The sequence below is a fragment of the Gnatocerus cornutus genome, chromosome 1, assembly GCF_029298725.1.
Source record: "Gnatocerus cornutus isolate USDA-ARS CGAHR chromosome 1, icGnaCorn1.1, whole genome shotgun sequence".
NCBI lineage: Eukaryota > Metazoa > Arthropoda > Insecta > Coleoptera > Tenebrionidae > Gnatocerus > Gnatocerus cornutus.
Window position 1 is genome coordinate 19,094,530 of NC_142233.1, and position 24,336 is coordinate 19,118,865.

Sequence of the window (24,336 nt, forward strand, 5' to 3'; positions counted from 1 at the left end):
ACAGATTTCAACCAGTTTTGCCAACTTTTGTTAAAATATTGTCACGGGTGTGACAAATTTTGTTAACAAAGTTTTAATTCAAAAACAAATTATAAAATTACTTTTTATGTATTCAGTATCTGATGTGTTAAGTAAATAGTTCAAACTGATTTGTCCACTAATTTTAATTGCTTGGAATTTATATTTTGAGTGAAAAAAAATTAAGTGAAGTTAAGCGAAAAATTTAAATAAAATAGATGAACGAAAGTGTAGTTAAAAGAAGGTGGTTATTTAAAGTATCAAGAAGCAAACAATTCAACCATTCATGGTTTTGGTTAATTTAAGATTTATATATTCGATTTTTAACAAAATTATGTTTCTGCAAGATGTTTTAGTTTTTATGTGTCAGGTTCAGTTCGTGTGGAACTGCTGTAAATTCAAAATTAAGAGGATTCATATCATATTAATTTTATTTTTGTACCAATAAAAAAATATGTAAAAATCAACAACAAATTACGAGATAATTTATTAACTAATTAAATATATACAATTTATTAACTAACAAATAGACAAATTAATCAAATTCCATTTCACTGGAATCGTCGTCGTCATTCAAACTAATTATTAATTCTTGATGATGATTTTTTCTATAATTATCTTCAATCTTTATTACATGCGCAACACTGTTTTTCCAGCTAGAAACGAATCATTTCGGCATCTTTTACATCATCTAAAGTCCGAAATACTCCAGAATCTGAGCGCACCTTCCGAGTTTGAATTTCATTCCTCACAATTTTTTGCACTGTTGAAGAAGCAACTTGTGTCGCCAATGATGTTTTTTTTATTATCCCTCTTTCGTCACCTTTGTTTTCTTCCACGAAAAATTGGAAAACACTTTTAATTATCTCCTTCGCGTCGTTGCTTAGAAAATTGTGGCGTCTTTTTTCTTGAAAATTTCTTGTAGCATCTTCTTCACCGACACATGTGCTGCGTTGGCGTTGTCTTCCTCACAGCTAACTGTTTCGACGTCGATGTCACTATTTTCTACTTGATCCTCGACTGGACGCCACATTTTTTTGAATATCACACAAAATCACTTTGCTAATCAGAAGCCAGTTGACATTCTCACGTTTAGAGTAAGACTAACTTAATGTGCAAAAAAAAGTAGGGAATATAAAAAAAACAAACAATATAGAGTTGGATATGTTGAAAGACACCATTCATTTGAATAAGTATAATTAATTAAAATATCACTTATGTAATTATGGACCGGTTTACACAATAATTTAATTAAATTAATCTTTCAAATATTTTGAAGATTTAATTTACCTTCAGGAAATTATTATGTTATTGCCTTTAGAAAATGTACATAAGCAAACTAAAAATTTTAAGATTCTAACATTTTCAGGATTCTGAGTTTGAACAAAATACTGTCTTTCAGCGGATTTTAATTTCTATTTCATTTATTACTCAAAAGTTATAAGGTGTCTAATTTTATCTTTTTGTGAACTAAAATAGCGAAAACATCCTAACTGTGAGTAGCATTAAATATGCAATACATATGATTCTAATGTTCAGGAAATATTCAAATATTTTTATATATTTAAAATATTAATATTATATTTTGCATATATTATAAATATAATATATATTTTACAATATTTATGAAATATTAAGTATATGTAAAAAAAATTATATTGTAAATCTGATTTATTCACAATATTTAATAAATATTGTAAACATATCCAATTTACAATATTATTTTTACAATGTTTATAAAATATCAATTTTATGTAATAAAAATAATATTGTTAGCATGATTTATTCACAATATTTAATAAATATTGTAAAACAATTGAATTTGCTATATTCTGTTTACAACTGTTTATTAATATATAAACGTAGATATTGCACACATATTTAAAAAATATATTTTTTATGATGTTTAAACAAATATAGAATATATATTTAAATGCAATATTTTTTCTATATTTCATTTAGTATATTTATAAAATAATAAAAAATCTGACGGAAACGATGTTTAATACATATTTCAAATTACATATTTTCTCAATATTTAATGCTGCCTGGGCACGTACAAAATCCGTTTGGTTTTGTGGTAAACTTTTGAACAAATTACCTGAGTGCTTATGTAGGATGATTGAGATTAGTTATTTACCTGTAAATTGGATACAAAATGATTCTTTTAAAAACGGGGAAAACCATCTCTTGTTTCGACAATATTGTGATTGAATATTCCTAGAAAATTACTTATATCTTAGATTATTTAGATCTAAGGGATATTTGCCGACAAATCAAACACGAAAAATTTATATGTATATTTTTAATAAAAAAATACAGCTTGTGATGTAAAAATTAAAAAAGATACTTCTGTTTCAGCTTGTCAGATCAATTGATTTCGATAAAATGGCAAATCGATCCGGTTGCAAGAAGCCAAATTAAGTCTTTAATTCAAATTGAAAATTTGGTTAAAATCGAAAAACTCTATATCGAAATGTTCTGAGCAATGTTCAAATGTTGGAGCATTGGCAGTTGCAAATTTTTATATTATAACAGCAGACACTGGCCCTTCACAAAAAATTCAAAAAATAGTCTTTAATTCTTTACAAGAAGGAAAAAGGAGGTTTTTAGTAGTGAAATGTGCTAATTAATTACGTACGTATAATTCAAGATATTTTTCGCTAAATTTCATATTCAAATTTCTTAGAAATTGGTTTTTGTTTTTTACATTTTTTTTTCTATTTTTGATCAGGTACCGTTTGTGGTAGTGTCTACCGTTTACTTCGCATCTAAAGAATCAATTTTTGAACCAAAATTTAAAGAAAATTATAAGTTAGATTTTAAATTTGGCGCCGTAATTTTGGCGCGATCCACTGAGTTTAAAATTTTCTTTCGTAATAACGTACAACTGCACTTGGCCGACCAAAACTGCCATAAATTATATCCGGTCGTTTACAATCTAGCCTAAGGGATTCTAAAGGTCATATTTTGGGTCTCCTCCTCTTAAATTCAAAAGACACAATTATCACAACGACGGTGTTTTTTAATTTTTTGTACTCTCTGCCTTTTTTTCTTTGAATTATTCATATTCTCACGTTATCTAGAGATTTTCATATCAGCTCTTTAGTTATTATAAAATTACAATATTTTGCTACTTTAAAAAGTGTTCGTTTTTGATGTGTCATTTCATTTAATTTCAGAACTCATGAAAAGAGTTAAAATGGGTGTTGAAGCCCATAGAAAGCAATTTCATCGATTTCATTTAATGTAGCCTAGCCAGAGCCTGTGTAAGCGAACCGTGGGTGGTTTGCATTGTAAATAACCACCCAAAGAGCGAGGAGTTTACACGTGATTTCAAAACCTGATTTATACAGTACAAACATATCCAGTTTAATCCAACCCTTTAAAAGCAACAAACGTCTACATTGTGCAATATTTTAATCCAGAAAATTACCAGCAATTTAACTAAATTTTCAATGATCAATTTCCATAGTGATACACAAAGATTTCCATTTATTTCGGTGAAATTCTCAAGGGCCTAACATTTTCAAAAGTGGCTTTAAGTATTTATAACATCGCCTAAACCACACACTGCTTGGTGCATGACGACGCAGAAAAGAAAATAAAGCAAGAGATTTAATTATGATGCTCAATGAAAATGTTCCGGAGGTTTTCAAGGATCACTTTTCAGACGGAAACGGAATGGTTTTAAATAGCTCGTTCTAGGCGCGGATTAAAGGATTATTTCACTAGGCTTATCTTCAGTGCTTTTTCAAGGGCTATAAGAAGGAACCAAAACGAAAATGATTATGATAATGAACAGTTTTCATTTGCTCAATTATTATTAAGCGAATTAAAATAAAGAATTGGGCGTGTTGACAGAAATAGAAGTTCCTACTTGTTTGTCGCCGTTTTGTCACTGTTTTTTCAAGCTCCATGTGTAAACTGCCAGTTTGTGTTTTAAGTTTAATTCAAAACAAGCAAAGCATGTAAAGACGGGAAATTTGGTGTGAGAATAGCAAAAAGAAAACAAAGTGAATTCCAAGCCGCTGATCCACCACAACTACCAGGATTGGCTACATTTTCTAAATATGTTTCCTAGATAATTTAAAAATTTCAAATTCTCATACAGAGTGTTCCAGAATTACTGAAGGACTTCCTATTAAAAATTAAAATAAAAACCTAAACTCATTGGTATTAGACTTTATTGTTGTTCCAATTTAAAGGCTACCAATCACAAACGTTTTAATTATTAATTTTCAAATCTACACTAGGCTTAAAAAAATATGACGTCAACTTTGCCAGAGTAAGAAAATGTAATTCTGTTGACATTTGCCTACACTCTCGTTGCAAGCTTTTGCAAGAAATAGCTCGAACTCGATTTCCGATTCCATCAATTTGAATTTCAATCTCCAATTTTGACACTGTAAAATTGTTCACTATTTGAAGTAAGTTGCAAATTGTTTTTTTATAGAAACCTTGTAATTTTTTGAATTGTTAAGGGGTTAACGAGATCCTTTGCGAGTTCTGAGAAATCCTGTAGCTCTTGTACCCTTTCGATCGTTTGCTAAAAATTTTCGCTTTCAATTTCTCTAACCATAACTACCTGCAAATTTAGATTTTGGTATAATTTAGATTAAATAGTCTTGGATTTTCCGTATCTTGTATCATCCCACAATTTTTAATTTTTTCATCATTTGGATATTCATGTTTCGAAATTCTGGAAATTAATTCAGTCTTTACATTTTTTTGTGTTGTGAAGATTCTTTTCATCTATTGTATATCTTAAACCCGTTTAAATGTTTGTAATCTCTGTCGTCTTTGCGTTGTTGTATTTTCAAGATTTTTTATAATTTTGCACATTCGATATTTTTTTTGATTCTTTGGGTTTTATTTTTTGAATTCAATGTATGCTAGAAAATAATGAAGGTCATTCGTATAAAATGTCACTAAAACCATTTTCGCATGACTCAACTAAATTGTCATTTTTCAACGATTGTAGAAGTCGCGTCTTATTGGCCATTAGGCCAAAAGACTAGTTGAATGAAATAAAAATTAATGTTAACACGATTTACTTGGTCAGTCTACTGCAATTGAATAGAATGTAATTTAAAGTCATGCGACCAGCTAATTTATCGACTAGTTGAATAGTGTTACGCAACAAAGATCCAGCCACTGTCGTCTAAAAACAGAGATCTATGGTGCAAAATTGCAGTAACACTAATGTAGCACGTCACTTGGACTATTAGCTTTAAGAATTTTTGGTCCATATGAGGCTTAACAGTGACAGTTTTAGTCGATTTAATAACGCGAAGAAGTACATTAAAATTTTTTTGTGGGTTGGATCTTTGTTGCATAACACCATTCAATAGTTCAACGTATCGTTGTATAAGCTTTTCTGAGTAGAAAAAAATTGTAAGCAAAAGCAGGAAAGTTACTTAATGACGAGCTCCTAAGAATGTTGCCTTGATCTTAAGAGGAGGCGACCCAAAATATGACCTTCAGACAGCTGTCAATCACAATGGATACCCCTTAGGCTAGATTGTAGACGTCCAGATATAATTTATGGCAGTTTTGGTCGGCCAACAGTAGTAAGAATTTGTCCCCAAATATTTACAGCAAAGAGAAATGGTATTTTTACCCGACCTGATGGTTTCAGACTTTTCGTTATAAGTTATTACGAAAGAAAATTTTAAACTCAGTGGATCGCGCCAAAATTACGGCGCCAAATTTAAAATTAAACTTTAAATTTTGGTTCAAAAATTGATTTTGTAGATGCAAAGTAAATGGTAGACACTACCACAAACAGTACCTGATCGTAAATAGAAAAAAAAATGTAAAAAACAAAAACCATTTGAACATAATATTGAACGTGTGGCGCACTTAGGGGAAAACAGGGTAATGGGAGCCTACTAAGGGAAACTGTTGATAAAAACAACATTTGTTAACATTTTTATAATTTTTAATTAGCAACTTTTACATTCATTATTAAAGTATATTTTAATCACAAATATAATAAATCTTAGTTATTAATACAATGAACTATTTGTAACACAAATAAAAAATAAATATAGAATATACCTTCATGCTTACCTTGGCGCTGGCAATCGGCAGTTTTTTATAAGCAAATTGTGTGAAAAACACACAACCGTTCTTCGTGACTTAACGGATGGCGCTAACGACTCGTGTTTTTCGGGCGAAGTTTGACGATGGTTGACGGAAGCGGTCGAGTGCTTACGATCGCGCAAATGTGCCTACTTTTCATTCAATTACAATCGCTCCCATTACCCGATAGCTCCCATTACCCCGCGTTTCCCTACAATACAAACCTGCAATATTAACGAATACAAATTGCCTCAAAAAACAAATTTTGTTTTTGTTAAAAAGTTGGGAGTGCTTCAACATGTAGATATTTCTAAAAAGTTTGAATATAAAATTTGGCGAAAAATATCTAGAATTATACATACGTAATTAATTATAAAATTTCATTACTAATAAACGTCATTTTCCTTCTTGTAAAGAATTAAAGACTATTTTTTGAATTTTTTGTGAAGGGCCAGTGTCTGCTGTTATAATATAAAAATTTGCAACTGCCAATGCTCGAACATTTGAACATTGCTCAGAACATTTCGATATAGAGTTTTTCGATTTTAACCAAATTTTCAATTTGAATTAAAGACTTAATTTGGCTTCTTTCAACCCGGTCGATTTGCCATTTTATCGAAATCAATTGATCTGACAAGCTAAAACAGGAGTATCTTTTTTAATTTTTACATCATAAGCTGTATTTTTTTATTAAAAATATACATATAACTTTTTCGTGTTTGATTTGTCGGCAAATATCCCTTTGATCTAAATAATCTAAGATATAAGTAATTTTCTAGGAATATTCAATCACAATATTGTCGAAAAAAGAGATGGTTTTCCCCGTTTTTAAAAGAATCATTTTGTATCCAATTTACAGGTAAATAACTAATCTCAATCATCCTACATAAGCACTCAGGTAATTTGTTCAAAAGTTTACCACAAAACCAAACGGATTTTGTACGTGCCCAGGCAGCATTAAATATTGAGAAAATATGTAATTTGAAATATGTATTAAACATCGTTTCCGTCAAATTTTTTATTATTTTATAAATATACTAAATGAAATATAGAAAAAATATTGCATTTAAATATATATTTTATATTTGTTTAAACATCATAAAAAATATATTTTTTAAATATGTGTGCAATATCTACGTTTATATATTAATAAAACGATATATATATGTATATATATATATTATATATAAATTTATACAATTTATAATATTATTTAAACAAAAGAACAAAAAACAAAAGAAACTTAACAATAATACATATAAAACTAAGAATATACTAAAAATAAAAAAATAATGATGAATGAAATAAGTTGACCTAATAATAAACTTATTCTTCCTTCACTTTGGGAGACGTTGTTTGGCAGAGGCCAAAAACAAACTTATATTAACTTTGATTTCTTCATCCGTGGCATTGCAATGTCTTAATCGTGTAGAAGCTGAAAATATACTGTTATAAAAACCTGCCTGAATATTGTGTCGCAAGGGATTTTGAAAACATTTTGTTAATAATTTTAAATAAGCACTTACCTTATTGTTCACAAAAGCGGTGAAAAAGCAGAGACACCTGCAGAGATCTCGTCCCATGCAAATGTTATAAGACGCTACAAACCACACGCTTCCAGACTTTCAAGGTTAGCAGTTGTGCGTTTGTTTCGCGTTACATCGGTTTCACTCGTACGAATTCGTATTCATCTGAGTAACGAACGAAAGATTTGAATATTATTAATTTTACCGATGGTAAAATCATAACATGCAGATTAAAATAAAAATAGAGGTATTTGTACTGCAGAGCTATGCTATACTAATTATTTTATATTCCACAGTTTGCAAATTGTGTCCAATATATTAAATGAAATATAGACCATATATTATCTATGTATTTCAAAAATAATATTGTAATTACGACTTATTTACAATATTTATTAAATATTGTGAGTGGATCGAATCTACAATATTATTTTTATTACATATACTTGATATTTAATAAATATTGTAGACAGAATATAGCAAATTCAATTGTTTTACAATATTTATTAAATATTGTGAATAAATCAAGCTTACAATATTATTTTTATTACATATACTTGAAATTTTATAAATATTATAAACAGAATATAGCAAATTCAATTGTTTTACAATATTTATTAAATATTGTGAATAAATCAAGCTTACAATATTATTTTTATTACATATAATTGATATTTTATAAATATTGTAAAAATAATATAGTAAATTCAATTGTTTTACAATATTTATTAAATATTGTGAATAAATCAAGCTTACAATATTATTTTTATTACATATACTTGAAATTTTATAAATATTATAAACAGAATATAGCAAATTCAATTGTTTTACAATATTTATTAAATATTGTGAATAAATCAAGCTTACAATATTATTTTTATTACATATAATTGATATTTTATAAATATTGTAAAAATAATATAGTAAATTCAATTGTTTTACAATATTTATTAAATATTGTGAATAAATCAAGCTTACAATATTATTTTTATTACATATACTTGAAATTTTATAAATATTATAAACAGAATATAGCAAATTCAATTGTTTTACAATATTTATTAAATATTGTGAATAAATCAAGCTTACAATATTATTTTTATTACATATAATTGATATTTTATAAATATTGTAAAAATAATATAGTAAATTCAATTGTTTTACAATATTTATTAAATATTGTGAATAAATCAAGCTTACAATATTATTTTTATTACATATACTTGAAATTTTATAAATATTATAAACAGAATATAGCAAATTCAATTGTTTTACAATATTTATTAAATATTGTGAATAAATCAAGCTTACAATATTATTTTTATTACATATAATTGATATTTTATAAATATTGTAAAAATAATATAGTAAATTCAATTGTTTTACAATATTTATTAAATATTGTGAATAAATCAAGCTTACAATATTATTTTTATTACATATACTTGAAATTTTATAAATATTATAAACATAATATAGTAAATTCAATTGTTTTACAATATTTATTAAATATTGTGAATAAATCAAGCTTACAATATTATTTTTATTACATATAATTGATATTTTATAAATATTGTAAAAATAATATAGTAAATTCAATTGTTTTACAATATTTATTAAATATTGTGAATAAATCAAGCTTACAATATTATTTTTATTACATATACTTGAAATTTTATAAATATTATAAACATAATATAGTAAATTCAATTGTTTTACAATATTTATTAAATATTGTGAATAAATCAAGCTTACAATATTATTTTTATTACATATAATTGATATTTTATAAATATTGTAAAAATAATATAGTAAATTCAATTGTTTTACAATATTTATTAAATATTGTGAATAAATCATGCTTACAATATTATTTTTATTACATAAAATTGATATTTTATAAATATTGTAAAAATAATATTGTAAATTGGATATGTTTACAATATTTATTAAATATTGTGAATAAATCAGATTTACAATATAATTTTTTTTACATATACTTAATATTTCATAAATATTGTAAAATATATATTATATTTATAATATATACAAAATATAATATTAATATTTTAAATATATAAAAATATTTGAATATTTCCTGAACATTAGAATCATATGTATTGCATATTTAATGCTACTGGGGTGTATTCTAAGTAAAAAAATGTTGACACAGTTAGGATGTTTTCGCTATTTTAGTTCACAAAAAGATAAAATTAGACACCTTATGACTTTTGAGTAATAAATGAAATAGAAATTAAAATCCGCTGAAAGACAGTATTTTGTTCAAACTCAGAATCCTGAAAATGTTAGAATCTTAAAATTTTTAATTTGCTTATGTACATTTTCTAAAGGCAATAACATAAGAATTTCCTGAAGGTAAATTAAATCTTCAAAATATTTGAAAGATTAATTTAATTAAATTATTGTGTAAACCGGTCCATAATTACATAAGTGATATTTTAATTAATTATACTTATTCAAATGAATGGTGTCTTTCAACTTATCCAACTCTACATTGTTTGAGTGGAAAAAAGTACCTAAATGGTTTATTGCACATATTTAAAAAGAATTGAAGAAAGGTCTGGTCTAAGTACTTGCAAGGGCGACCGCCATAAATGAATAATGGATTAAGTTTACTTCTAATAGCTGGTCATAAATTACCAGAATTCAGAGAAAATTTCAATCAAGAATTTTAAAATTGCCATAGCTCATTTATTTATAAATAAATTAGAACGCTGTTTTCAATTCACAATTTGGAAATCTAGACATTATCCGGAGTCGATTTTTAATTTTTCTTTTAGCTGCGGATCTACTGGAAATTTGGGTCGCTGAGAAGAAACACCAAATTAATTTTTAGGTGATTAAACATCTTTTTTAAACTTTTGCCCCGGATAATGTCTAGAAAATATTTTGAACATTCCATTCGTTTTTGTTTCATAGTAACGAAGATATCGTAGTTTGAAATGAGCATTGAATCTCCGTAAGAGCAAAACAGGACGCCTCCTCTTAACCGAAGCAAATCAGTTAGTTGTCAGGAAACCTTGCTTAATAGAGTTTTGAGGTTGAGGCAATTTTAATTAACTGTTCGACTTTTCATTGCATATTTATAGCGTGTTTACCAGTAAATCTCGTTGGTAACTTTTCAGCGTTATGAAAGACGGCATTTTGCGTATCGCCATTGTCATTGAAAAAAAAAGCGTTCAGCATTTTCTTGTTTACTGCTAACTCGCCGCGTGTACATTCTTTCCGAGGCTGTCGCAAACAAACATCTAAACAAAAAACACCATAATTATGGTACTATTAAATGATTAAGCCGTTCTTTTGCACTTCTTTATCTTGCACTTCAGTTTCGTAATGGGAACTATATTTTTACCCTTTCAGTACTTTCAGAAGAATAGCAGAATATCAGATTTAAACAAGCGACTGAAATCTCAAATTTGGAGTTCCGTAGTGACCATAGCATTAGTAGAAGGGAAACATTTATTAGCATGTGATCCCGAAACGGGAACTTCCGACCCTTACGTAAAATTTAGGTGAGATAAACAATGCAACCCACACTTTTATTTCAACCTCATTAATTTTAGGTTAGGTAATGAAAAGTACAAAAGTAGAATAGTATGGAGATCATTAAATCCGAGATGGTTAGAACAATTCGACCTTCATCTCTACGACGATGGCGATCAACAACTGGAAATCACAGTATGGGATAAAGACAGATCACGAGACGACTTTATTGGAAGGCAAGAGGGTTTTATTAGGGTTGTTAACTGTTATTAACAATAAATCTTTAGGTGTGTCATTGATTTAACGACATTGGAACGGGAAAAGACGCATAGTCTGTGGCAGGAATTAGAAGAAGGCGCTGGTTCTCTACATTTACTTCTAACCATCAGCGGAACAACTGCCTCAGAAACCATATCAGATCTGACCACTTACGAGGAAAATCCCAGGGAACGGGAAAATCTCATCAATCGATATGTAAATATAATTGCAAAAAAGGGCGAATGCGGGTGAATGTTTGTACGTGAGGGAGGAAGGGTGAAAAAGTGGCACATCGAGTAGGAGGACATGAATGGAAAACTTCCACCGCTAAATTAAAGAGAATGATGAAAATAAACAAGTGGGCGATATATACAGTGTGATTTTTAAAAAACGGCAGGCGTTGTAGAATTTTTATTTATGAACCGATTTCAATTTAAGTGGTTTTTAATTTACTATAAACTGATGATTTTAGAATTTGTCTAAATGGCTTAGTATCTTTTGGGCGATATTCAACTTTTTTTTATAATTAGGAAGATATTAATTTTCTTGATTCAGAATGTGTAATATGTTCTACTTTTACAAAAAAATATTTAAAAAAAAATTATCAAAATTGAAAAAAAATTAGCAATAAAAAAATTAATAAAATCTAGGTGCATGGTGTCAAATAAAAGAATGCCGTTATTGTAACGTCAAAAAGCTGCAAATAACAGAAAGGATTGGCAATCTCTTTTAATTATTATTAACAAAAGACAATAATAATTACAAATCAGAAAAACATCTATCTAATTTAATTAATTCGTGCGTTGAAAGGTGTAGCCCCATCTTGTTGAAAAAAAAATTGTTCTTTCTGTTATTTCCTGGTTTTTGACATTACAATAACCGTATTGTGTTATTTGACACCACGCATCTAGATTTCGAACTTTTCTTCACGAATTCAAGCCAGAAAACTGCGAAAATTAGCGAGAAATTAATTTTTTATCAAGATTCAACGGCCGCATTGCAAGAAAACGGCAGAAATCTGCACGAAATCATCAGATTTCTTAGAAAAATCCGCTTATTTCGATGCGACACGACGATTTCTCGCTGATTTTCGCAGTTTTCTGGCTTGAATTCGCAAAGAGCTCGAAATCTACAAAACAATCAATTTATATTGCCTAAATTTTTTCATTTTTGATAATTTTTTAACATTTTTTTGTAAAAGTAGAACATATGACACATTTCTGAATCAAGAAAATTAATATCTTCCAAATTATGAAAAAAAAATATGGGTGCCAAGTTAAAATAAGATAGTTAAATATTGCCCAAAAGATTTTTAGAAAAATTTCAAAATCATCAATTTATAGTAAATTAAAAACCCTTTAGTTTGCTTTTAAATTTTTGAAATCGGTTCATAAATAAAAATTCTACAACGCCTGCCGTTTTTTAAAAATCACCCTGTATATATCTCTCTTGCTAGGTATTGCCCAAAACAGAAAAAGTTTAATCATGTAGATTCCGTGAGAGGCGACGAAGTAATTGGATAAAAAAACTCTAAATATAGCGTGCTATTTTCATCATATGCCCAAAATAGTAACTGTTCTAATGCTAAACTAAGTTGTTCTTATACTTTATCTTATTATTGTTTTTAATCACCGGTAGTTTTGGGGTCGCAGCGCCTTAAAATAGCTATTTGTGTACCAAGGCCAAAAAGTGTTTTTTTTGGCCGAGCCTTTTTTTAATGGCCGAGGCGATAGCCGCGGGCAAAATGGCACTTTTTGGCCGTGATACACACAAGATTTTTTAGTCGACATCATTGAATTTACAAGTTAATTAATTTTTATTTATGATTTATTGATTTAATCATTTATTACAACTGAATAATTGTAAAGTTCATATTTTCTTTATTTACATTTGCCGTTTCGGCATGCTTTTTGATGTTGTTGCAGCAGCATTGCTATACATGTTTATTTTCAATAATTCAACCCGTCTTTGTTGCACTTTACAGTAGTTTGTCGATTTGATTTTACGCAAATAATTATAAAATTGGGGGTAATGTCGGTATCTTGATGTAATATGCAAGACTATGGATAGATGGCGCCACCACAGATCGGCCGGAAAAGACTACTTTTAGGCCGCTTTTGAGGCCTAAAAATTCCATTTTGAGTTTAAGTCGCCTAAAAATGTAATTTTTAACGATTTTCAAGGGTTTTGTGGAACCAATCGCCGTTTAATTTTTGTCAATATAAATATGATAAAAACAGTTCAGTTGTCATTTTAGATTTAATGCAGTGTAACTTGATAAAACCGCTATTTGCATAAAGTGAAAACTAAGATCTTTTTGTTATAGTTGTTGAAAAGAATTTGAATTAACAAGTGTTTCCACAAAAACTCAAAAATCCCTTAAAATTTTACTTCTTAATGACTAAAAAAAACAAATTTTTGCGTTAGATTCTGGAAGGCAAAATTGCAAATTGTTATTTTTGAAATTAAAGACGATTTTGGTGGCTGGATTCTGTATTTGTTGGATATTGGTTTCTTAATTTTCAAATTTAATTACAAAAAAAAGTTAAAAAGTTTTAAAAAATTCTTACAACAGACTTTGCAATTAGAAATAAATATATTATATAATATAAATATATTATATTTTCAAAAATTACTACGTGGTAACGTCATTTTAAATATTGCTTCTGACATTTAGAGGTTTATTTATTAAATAGTTATTTACGTACAGAGGGCCGAAAGAGATAAATTACGCCAACAGACGAAGTTAAAGTCCGAAGAAACAGGACATTAATTCGTTTAAGGGCGTAATAAGTTTTTTCTTACGATTCCATATGAAAGTGGCATTTTCTACACGGTTAAATGACTCCAAAAGTTGATGATTTTGTACATCCATTTACGAGAGTAAAAGTCACTAGTGTGATATGAATATATCCGCACAGACCTGTCAAAATTGACAGTTATTTTGAAATATAAATGTAACTCTTAAATTTTTGTCTCAAATATCTAGATGATTCACTGTAAAACAACATGCATAATGGTAAAAATGATTTGGTTAGGTCGTTTCTGACAAGCCAATTTTGACAGGTCTGTGCGAATATATTCATATCACACTAGTGACTTTTATTTTCATTAATAGATATTCAAAAACATCAACCATCTAATTAAGTGGAACTTTTACTTTTATATAAAGTCGTAGAAAAATAACATTTAGAAATGATAAGAAATGAACTATTGTCAAGAATGGTTTCTTTCTGATGATGGAAGGTCGTAGGAAAAATAGTGTACATAACTCGTCGGAAAGTGTCTTTCTTGCACTCATGTAATATCTGCATTCGGCTGGCGCCTCGTGCATCTACATTCACACTCGTGCGAAATTGGTCACTTTCCGTACTTGTTATGTAAATAGTTTTTGTCAGAGGTCAAAAAAAAGAAAAAATTCTAGTCTTTGACCCGTTTGACACATTTGACGCTTATTGTTTTACGGCCCAGCGGGCTTTCGGTAGTTTTTACAACCCAAATGGGTGTAAAGTTAAAATTTCAACAACTGTAACTAACAATATAATGTAGATTGTCAATTTCGATAGCGCTATGCATAAAGTATTTCATGGTTTTTGAGAAATTCATGTAACATATGATGCAAAAAACTTGATATTAACAATACAAAAAAACTATTAAAGATACTAAAAATATACAGAATGTTCTATTAAAAAAAGGAAAAAAGTTTTGGGCATTTGTAGATTCTGAAAATTAAAATCATTGTTTTTTACATAGAGGATGTTTTTGAAATACAGGTGTCCCAGAACTCGCGCACTTCCTCTTATTGGCGAAATTCTCTATCAAAATCTGAGTTGATTGCCGTATCGCACAATGTCCAGGCATTTATAGTATTCAAGTTACAAGCATTTAAAGTTGACCAATTATAGCGCATTTCGTGCAATTTAAGGACAATTTTTCGCAGGTTACGTAGCAACAAAATGCCATCTAGCGATTTATGAGCTGTGATTGGCCAACTTAAAGTGCTTGTAACTCGAAAACTGCAAGAGCCTGAACATTGTGCGATACAACAATCAACTGAGATTTTGAAAAAGAATTTCCCGTTAAAAGGAAGTGCGAGTGTTCTGGGACACCTGTGTACTACCAAACAAAACACGGTAATTGGTGAAGATAAATAAGTAGAATAAATTGACAAAAAATGCTCTATCTGAAAGTCCTCTCTTTAGAGATAAAATTAATCAAATATTTGGTCAAAATTTCCAGTTCGCCACTGGGTTAATGAATATAATCTTGATTGCTTAGCAACAATCGAAGATTTGTGGTGAATATTTTCGGTACCTCAGAAGTTTAATCTTCATATTTTGAAAGACAATGGTAACTATAAATTTTTAAGTCCGACATTGCAACTTCAATCATTTTCAGAAAAAAAAACGTAAGTTTACAACACCGCGACCAAAAATTTAAAATTAGATTAATAGCTTACTAAAATGCTCATCAAAATTTGACACTAAAGTGAAATAATGAAATAATTGTTTATAAAAGCCTCACAGATGAACAACGCAAGCTTGACTCACCCTGTATACAGGATGTGCCAGAACTTGCGACCCAGAGGAAACAGTACATGCAGCCAGCCTTACAAAACCAAAATTTGAAAACGAAAATTGTTAAAGGCAAAAGATAATCGAGTTAGGACGAAAATATACTATTTAATTATAAAAAATTGCATGAGTGTTTGGCTTTCTAAGTATCTTCTGCTTAAACCACCGTAACTAATAATCCTTTGTAGGTGTGGCACCGCACTTTCCACAACCTCAAAGACGTGGGTCATGTGACAGTCAAAGTGTACAGAGCCACAGGTCTCGCCGCCGCCGACTTGGGCGGAAAAAGCGACCCTTTCTGTGTCCTCGAATTAGGAAACGCCCGTCTTCAAACACAAACCGAATACAAAACTCTCTCACCATCCTGGCAGAAGATTTTCACTTTCAACGTCAAAGACATCAACAACGTTCTCGAGCTCACAGTGTTTGATGAAGATCGCGACCATAAAGTAGAGTTTCTAGGAAAAGTAGTCATTCCTTTGCTCAGAATAAAAAATGGCGAAAAGAAGTGGTACGCACTGAAAGATCGAAAGCTGCGTAGTCGAGCAAAAGGAAACAACCCTCAGATTTTGCTAGAAATGAACGTAGTATGGAATCCAATTAGAGCATGCATAAGAACGCTGAACCCTAAAGAGGAAAAGTACATGCAAAGCGAAGTCAAATTCAAACGTCAAGTTTTCGTGAGGAATGTTTTAAGGCTGAAAGTTTTCGTTATGCATTTTTATGAATTCGGAAAACTCTTCCAGTAAATTCATCGTAAGTTAAGCGAAACATCTGAGTTACAACGATTTTTTTCAGGAACCTTTTCGAGTGGGAATCGAAAATTCAGAGTTTTATTGCTTTGGGGTGCTTTCTTGTATTTTGTTATTATTTTGAGCCGTGGTGGTTGCCGTTTGTTATATTATCGGTATTTATAAAGCAGTATGTTGTGAAAATGCTAGCAGGACCGACTTCGATTCCGTGGGATGAAACTGCAGAGTCGGATATAGACGATGACGAGGATGAGGATAAAGAAAAGGTGGGTATTAAAGGATTGCATTGATTGAAATTGGGTTTATGTAGTGGGTACCAATTGTAAAACGTATAGTGGTTTAAAGTGTTTAAACTCAATTTTAAATTCAAATTTCATCTCAATTTTAGCAAACAGAAAAGTGCAGTATGTTGCTTTTATTACAATTACACATTTTTTAGAATATTGAACACATAACTTACCTGAGGGAAGTGTTAAAGATCCAATTGATACCTCAAGTCGAATTTAAAATTTTGAAATTGAACTTTTGACATTAGAATTTGAAATGCCCATTTAGTTACCACTCTCGCCAACTGCCACGTTTAGGAAGTTTTGTATTCGCCAACCTTAGTAACTTTTATGTTTTGTGAATGGAAATTATACAGACTTTCCATAATAAATATCTGTAGCGTGTGATCAATTAAATGTGCATTATAGGCAGGCTATATATTTTGAACGTTATGTTGGCATTTTTCTCCCTATTAGGGATATCGCACATTTGACTTCAGCGCCGCCTACCGCCAAGTGATTGCATAAATTGAAGTAAAACAAAGCGTTTCCCGCGTTGTCGCGTTACTTTCGGGGCCTAAAATTGCATTGTCCTGCGGAAAAGACATGAAACTTGATAATAGCTTGATATTTAAGGAATGAAAATGCCTATCCAAGATTCTGAAACCTTTTTACTTTGCTCTAGTCGTGAAAGAATGGAACAATTTTTAGAGTTTAGATTGGAATTTCCGAAATAAGATCGATCTGTAATTCACGGTCCTAGGCGACCAATGAGAGACAGCGGAGAAATTGAAGTAGCCAATAGCGTAACAAAGTTAGATAAAGCACGGGATCCACTCAGGGCTGCGTTCATAAAAATCACTCTGTGTAAAGTTTGTGTAAAATGTGACACAAAAGCGTTCATAAAGATGCGCAATGCTTTCTGTCACTCGACTTTCGACTCAAAAATCGCCGGACTCCGATGAAAAAATGTCTTGGATTTCAAATGCACGTCAAATGTTTGTTGCCATAAATCATTGTTTCTTAACCTTTCAAGTAAGCCGCACCCCTTTGAACCTGAAAATAGGTCTCCGCACCCCGTTGAAAATTGTGCTTTAATTTTTTAGTTTAGAAAAATACATTTTTTAAAAATTCTTTGTTTACTAAAAAAGTGTACATTTTATAATATCAACCAGCTTCTCCCGCACCAATTATTTTGGTCAAATTCCTAAATCGAAAAAGAAGCTCGAGATCTATCTACTGGCCAAATTTGAGATCGATCGGACAAATTAGGAAAAAAGAGGAAAAATAAAAATCAACTTTCCGAGACTTTGATCGGCCATAACTCAGTTATTTGTTGTCGAATCTGAATTTAAATCCCAGATTTGGAATCTACGGAAAATTCTGCGTACACTGATGTATAATAACTTAAGTTTACTCGAAAAAATAAGCGAGATATGGATATCAAAAGTTTGACATAGTTTTAGTCATCAATTTTTGCGAAAATTCATAACTCAGTTATTTGTTGACGAAAATTGAAAATTCTCATGTTTTTGGATTCAGCGTGACATCCTGCGTAAAGTGAGCCCAGATTTGTTGAGTTTGCTTAATAAATAAACGAGGCATTGACCAAAGACTGTTTTGAAAACATCATTTTAGGGTGTGTTTTCAAAGTGAAAATAACGTTTAATAGCTTTGAATTATACATCAGTCGAAAGAGGAGCTTAAAATCTATCTACTGGCCAAATTTGAAATCTATCGGACAAATACTTTACGAGTTATGGCCAAAAATAAAAAAAATGAAAAATTTTCATCGTTTGAGTCGGATTTTTTTTTTCGCGAAAAATCGACTATCGAATTTTGGGCTTTTGCTAAGATTTTCTAACGTAAAATGAGCCGAGAAAATGAATGGCGCAAACCGCATCTCAATATCTCAAATAGTTTCCGAGATATTTAACTTTAAAAATTAGAAAACATGAGAAAAAATGAAAATCAACTTTCCGAAACTTTGATTGGCCATAACTTAGTTATTTGTTGTCGGATCTAAATTAAAATCCCAGATTTGGAATCTGCGGAAAATTCTGTGTACACTGATGTATAATAACTTAACTTTACTCTAAAAAATAAGCGAGGTAGCGATATCAGAACTTTGGCATAGTTGTAGTCATGATTTTTTACGAAAATTTGCAAATTTCGACTGTAGAAAAATCATAGAACTTTTTCTAATGTAAAAAATCGCGAGAAAAACGATGGCGCAAACCGCATCTCAATATCTGAAATAGTTTCCGAGATATCGAGCACGATTTGTTTCAAACCTTCAAAAATTTGGCCCTCTGGCGACAACCCAAAAATTCAAACGACCATAACTCAGTTATTTGATGACGAAAGTTAAAAATTCTCATGTTTTTGGATCCAGCGTGACATTCTGCGTAAAATAAGCCCTGATTTGTTGAATTTTCTTAATAAATAAACGAGGCATTGGTCAAAAACTGTTTTGAAAACGTCATTTTAGGGTAAATTTCAATCAATGTTTCCAAAATGAAAACGACGCTTAATAGCTTTGAATTATACATCAGTCGAAAGAGGAGCTCGAAATCTATCTACTGGCTAAATTTGAGATCGATCGGACAAATAGTTTACAAGCTATGACCAAAAATTAAAAAAAATGAAAAATTTTCATCGTTTGAGTCGGAATTTTTTTTCGCGAAAAATCGACTATCGAATTTTGGGCTTTTGATAACATTTTCCAAGGTAAAATGAGTCGAGAAAAAGAATGGCGCATACCGCATCTCAATATCTCAAATAGTTTCCGAGATATTTAACTTTAAATATTACGAAAAATGAGGAAAAATGAAAATCAACTTTCCGAAACTTTGATCGGCCATAACTCAGTTATTTGTTGTCGGATCTGAATTTAAATCCCAGATTTAGAATCTGCGTAAAATTCTGCGTACAATGATGTATAATAACTTAAGTTTACTCTTAAAAATAAGCGAGATATCGATATCAGAATGTCACACGCTCCAACAGACGTTTCAATTTATGAACACACCCCAGCAGACGCATTGCAGTAAACTTTTAATTCGCTGTCTTTTGGAATATTTTACCCAATATTCCAAGTTTATATGCTTTTTAGAAAGACAATGTGTAAAGGTTTAACAGCCGTAGGTCCAAGTTCCTTAAATATTTCAAATAAAAGAACAATTTGCTAGCAAAAAGATGCTTGAATATTTTGATCCTTAAAGACGTTAAACATAAGGTTTAGTTTCAAACCAGCTATTTCAAGTAGGAGAGTGCCTCAAACGTTCGCGCGTGATGTGACGTCGCACTGAAAATTGAGAAATTTATTTAACATTCTGCAACACAAAATACAACAAAGTCATTTATGGACTGCAGACATTAAGGTACGAGTATCACCGTGGTGAGGATCGATTAGTAATAATTGTAATAGCGCCAAGCAATATTTTATTAAAAAAAATAAAAAATATATATATTTTTTTAAATATTGATAAGTAAATAACGAGTTATCAAGTTAATGGCTACTGTACTATTGAACAATACTCATAAATCTCAAAGTGACAATTCAAAATTAAAAGATTAAAGCAAAATTGCAACAAATGTTTAAAAACTATCTCTTCTTTATTGCAGGCACAACCAAAATCTTCATTTAACATTTTATAATAATACAATAACTTCTCAATTTGTTGCTTTAGAACTGTTACTTTGAGTTATGTTGTTTTTACTCATTTGCTTATTCTTCTAAACTACTCAAAAATTATGTACTCTGAATTTTAATTTCTCTTATTATTATCCTCATGATCCTCGTTTTTATCTGTCAACAAATTTTATCGTTGACCTCTTATTAATGTCGATATTAATGAATCAGTTTGTCTGAAAAAGGATGCGTTAATGGGTGTCATTAACGCACTCTTTTTCGTTATGCAGCTCTTTTTGTAATTTTGACATTTTGACATATGCAACCAGAAATACACACAGAAATAAAACAAAAACTACGGCATTATCTTCAACTATGTTTCTATTTCTGAATATTTACTTTTACTCGGTAATTATCACAATTTTCCAGGTCCATAATTACGACTTCAGCAAGAACTTTTTCAAAATGGTGACACTTGATGATAAAATTCGCATGTCATTTTTTTTAATGGTAACGATGTTTTTTTATCATAATGATTTTTCCGTGAAACTTTTGCCCATTTTGTCACCCAAATAAAGGTATTGTGTGGTCAACGATAAAACGTTGTAATAAACTCGTTTGTTAATGGGCGATTAATGATCTCCACTATTAAAGACACTCACTCGCTTCGCTCGTTCGTGCTTTAAACAGTGTCGAGCATTAATCGCCTTCATTAACAAACTAGTTTATTAAATAACTATTATAAGTTCCCTTCATATTTTACTAACCAATCATGACAAAAATTAATTTAGCGAAAGCCATTTTTAGAAAAATTACGAAACTGAGTAAAAAGCAAACACACAATACATATAAGCGTAAAGTTTCTAATTTGAGTTGAAATAAGTCGTTAACTTGATCAAAACACATCACGAGAGATCGTATAAAACCTTTCATTCTTTCATTTTCTTGGATGGGCAAAAATTTTGACCCAGATCGTGCTAAAGTATCATACGAGGTGTTTATAAATGTTTCAAGGGTGGCTCTGGAATTCCTGTTATGCACTACTTTGCCGCTTTGTTTTCATAGTGAATATAACTATCTTGAAAATTATTTATGTTATTTACGTTAACGACGCTTTTGTTACGGTTTTGTGTCAAAATTTTTGATTTTCAGGTTTCAAATGACAAGTGGAACAGTTTTCTTCTCAAAACTTACTTTGCTCTATGATTGAGGTTAACTACAAATGTCAGATGAAAAATCTAAACCCACATTTCTAATGAGCGGCTAATTTCTTTGACATTTCATAGCTACCCTTGATGCTAGAAACATTTATAAACACCTTGTATAATAGCGATCGAAGATGGAAAAGTAGGGAAAATCGTACTTTTAATATTCGTGGTGTATGACAACATCGTCTGTTAAATAGGTAACAATTTCATACCCACTAACAATCTTGTAATTCATCAACCATAAATGAATACCGACTCGAACTCTTTTGTAACGGCGGTTGATCATTTTCTTAACATCCGTCAATACTCATAATAATGGTTACTTCACTACTTTATAACCGGTCATTACTAATTGATTTTACTTTGCCAATAGGAAGAAAAGAAAAGCTTAAAAGAGCGTCTCCAAGCAATTCAAGAAGTGACCCAAAGCGTCCAGAATGCAATAGGACGTATCGCTTCTCTTCTAGAAAGTGTAAAAAAGTACTTCACCACCCATTTAATATAGAAACTTTTTTCTTACATAATTATTTCAGCATGTTCAACTTCACTGTTCCATATTTATCATGGATAGCGATAACTTTACTCCTGTTAGCCTTCGTTGTTCTGTACTTTATGCCAATTCGTTATTTGCTGATGTTATGGGGTACTAACAAGTTCCTTCGCCGAATTCTTCGTCCACATGTTGTTCCCAATAATGAAGTGATGGATCTTCTATCAAGAGTTCCTGACGACGAAATGCTGGTGAGTACTAACATCTATTGCGTCATTGTCACTAATTTCTATCCCATCTGCTTCTTAGGCGTTAAGTAGTAATTTAACCTTCTTAACTAAATGTGGGGTTGGTGGTCTCTGGGAACTCAATTCTCGAATAATTTTCAAAATTTACTAACACTTTCTTTTGGGGCATTGGTGTTTCATAAGTGTTGGTCTCAGCTTTGAGACCTTGCATAAATAATTTCGTTCGAGTAAATACAACACCTGTGCAGATGTGGATAAAATTATTGGCAGCGGCGCTATCAACCAATTGGGGTCGAATAACAGTGTTTGAATGGTACTTACAGCTGGACTACAAGGATCTGAAGCTTTTGATGAATACAGATGCAGATCGTCGCCGGGATCCAAAGAAGAAGCATAAAACCTCCTAGTGGAAGACGAAATTTGTAGGTTTGCGCGACAACTGGCGTATCCGTTTTGATAAAATCAAAGAAAAGGCTGATTAAAATCTTTACATTTCTGTGTCGTAGATTATTGTAGTCTAAAAACCATGAGGCAATTATAGTGAGAGTTCGAGTGCCCGCTCGATTATTTATGACAAGTTCTTAAGTTTAATGCTTCGGTTTTAAGCTTTAACGATATTAAACGAATTATAAGAAAGAAAATTTAAAAATTTAAAGTGTTGTTGTCATTGTTGTCGTTACAGTTCTAATTTAAATCGTCAAAACGGTAGTTGACCGGGAAAAACGAACTAAAGATCGCTTTTTCTTGGCACCATGAAAGTAGATCCATTGGCTTATTTATTCGTAAGAATTTGCGCCATCGACCTTAAATTTTAAGATTTTGTATTTTTCTACCCACGTGATTAGTTATAGAACATAAATGTTAAAACGCACTTAACTGGTGTAAATTTCGGAATTTTTCACTAATTAGCCACGAAATAACTAACCGTACACTACCAAACCAACAATAGTTTGAAACCTAATTAACTCACATTTTCACAACGATCGGTGGGAAAATTCGCGAAATTTACATTTTCGTGCACTACTAAATCAACACCAAACTAAACATGTCCAGTTCAGTTCTTCCAAAACACGTGAATTTAGTTTAGATCTGGTAGATTTTTATTTAGTGCCTAGGACTACTATGAAGCCTAAACTTCTCAAAAACTTCCGTTTTTTTCGCGCATAGTTAGTTCTATATGTATGAAAAAGTTACGGGAAATGGTGCTTATAAATTTATGAATATTTTTAACAAAGAGATTCTTCTTGACCACTCAAGGTGCATTCTTTGTCTTTCACTCAAACTTTGTGATTCTTAAATTTGTTGTACTTATTCCATTACATGTGTACTTACTCTAAGTGTTTTTCGCACAATACTAATTCAGATTTTATTGCACGATAACGTCTGTTGCGTTATTTTTGCCAATTGCAAGGAAAGTGATATCGAATAATGTAATAATTTGATTATATTGTAATTATCATTTTTACTATTAAAAAATACGTCCAGTGTACTGTTTTTTATTATACCTGCATCATAATCCTAAATCCTATTTTGTTTGAAGTGGATTTTTTAATATAGCCACTAGCCACACTCGGAGATTTTTATCCCACCTGATACCGAAAGCTTAACCGAAGAATTAATCCAACAAATGAGTGTTGATTCGGATATTGATTTAGATTTTGACGAAGAATATTCACCAGACAAGATTCTAGATGATGAAGAGATAGGTATTGAGACTTCGTCTTGGTGAAATTTGCCACTAAGAAAAAGATTTTGCATTTTGCAGAAAGAG

General features: G+C 30.4%; 1 protein-coding gene across 7 annotated transcripts in view; it reads left to right on the plus strand.

The window, feature by feature from the left end:
- Positions 1-24,044, plus strand: part of Mctp (multiple C2 domain and transmembrane region protein) — a 126,857-nt gene extending 102,813 nt beyond the window's left edge. For 5 of the 7 annotated variants that reach the window (XM_088049952.1, XM_088049951.1, XM_088049955.1 and 2 more), the window contains 8 exons: positions 11,013-11,164; positions 11,216-11,371; positions 11,423-11,609; positions 16,156-16,712; positions 16,766-16,985; positions 22,201-22,307; positions 22,361-22,568; positions 22,814-24,044. In XM_088049952.1, coding sequence (XP_087906078.1) covers positions 11,013-11,164; positions 11,216-11,371; positions 11,423-11,609; positions 16,156-16,712; positions 16,766-16,985; positions 22,201-22,307; positions 22,361-22,568; positions 22,814-22,972 — 1,746 coding nt within the window. In that variant the 3' untranslated portion in view covers positions 22,973-24,044. The remainder of the gene's footprint in view (positions 1-11,012; positions 11,165-11,215; positions 11,372-11,422; positions 11,610-16,155; positions 16,713-16,765; positions 16,986-22,200; positions 22,308-22,360; positions 22,569-22,813) is intronic. The other 2 variants (XM_088049957.1, XM_088049953.1) reach the window with 2 other exon arrangements.
- The last annotated feature ends 292 nt before the right edge of the window (positions 24,045-24,336 follow it).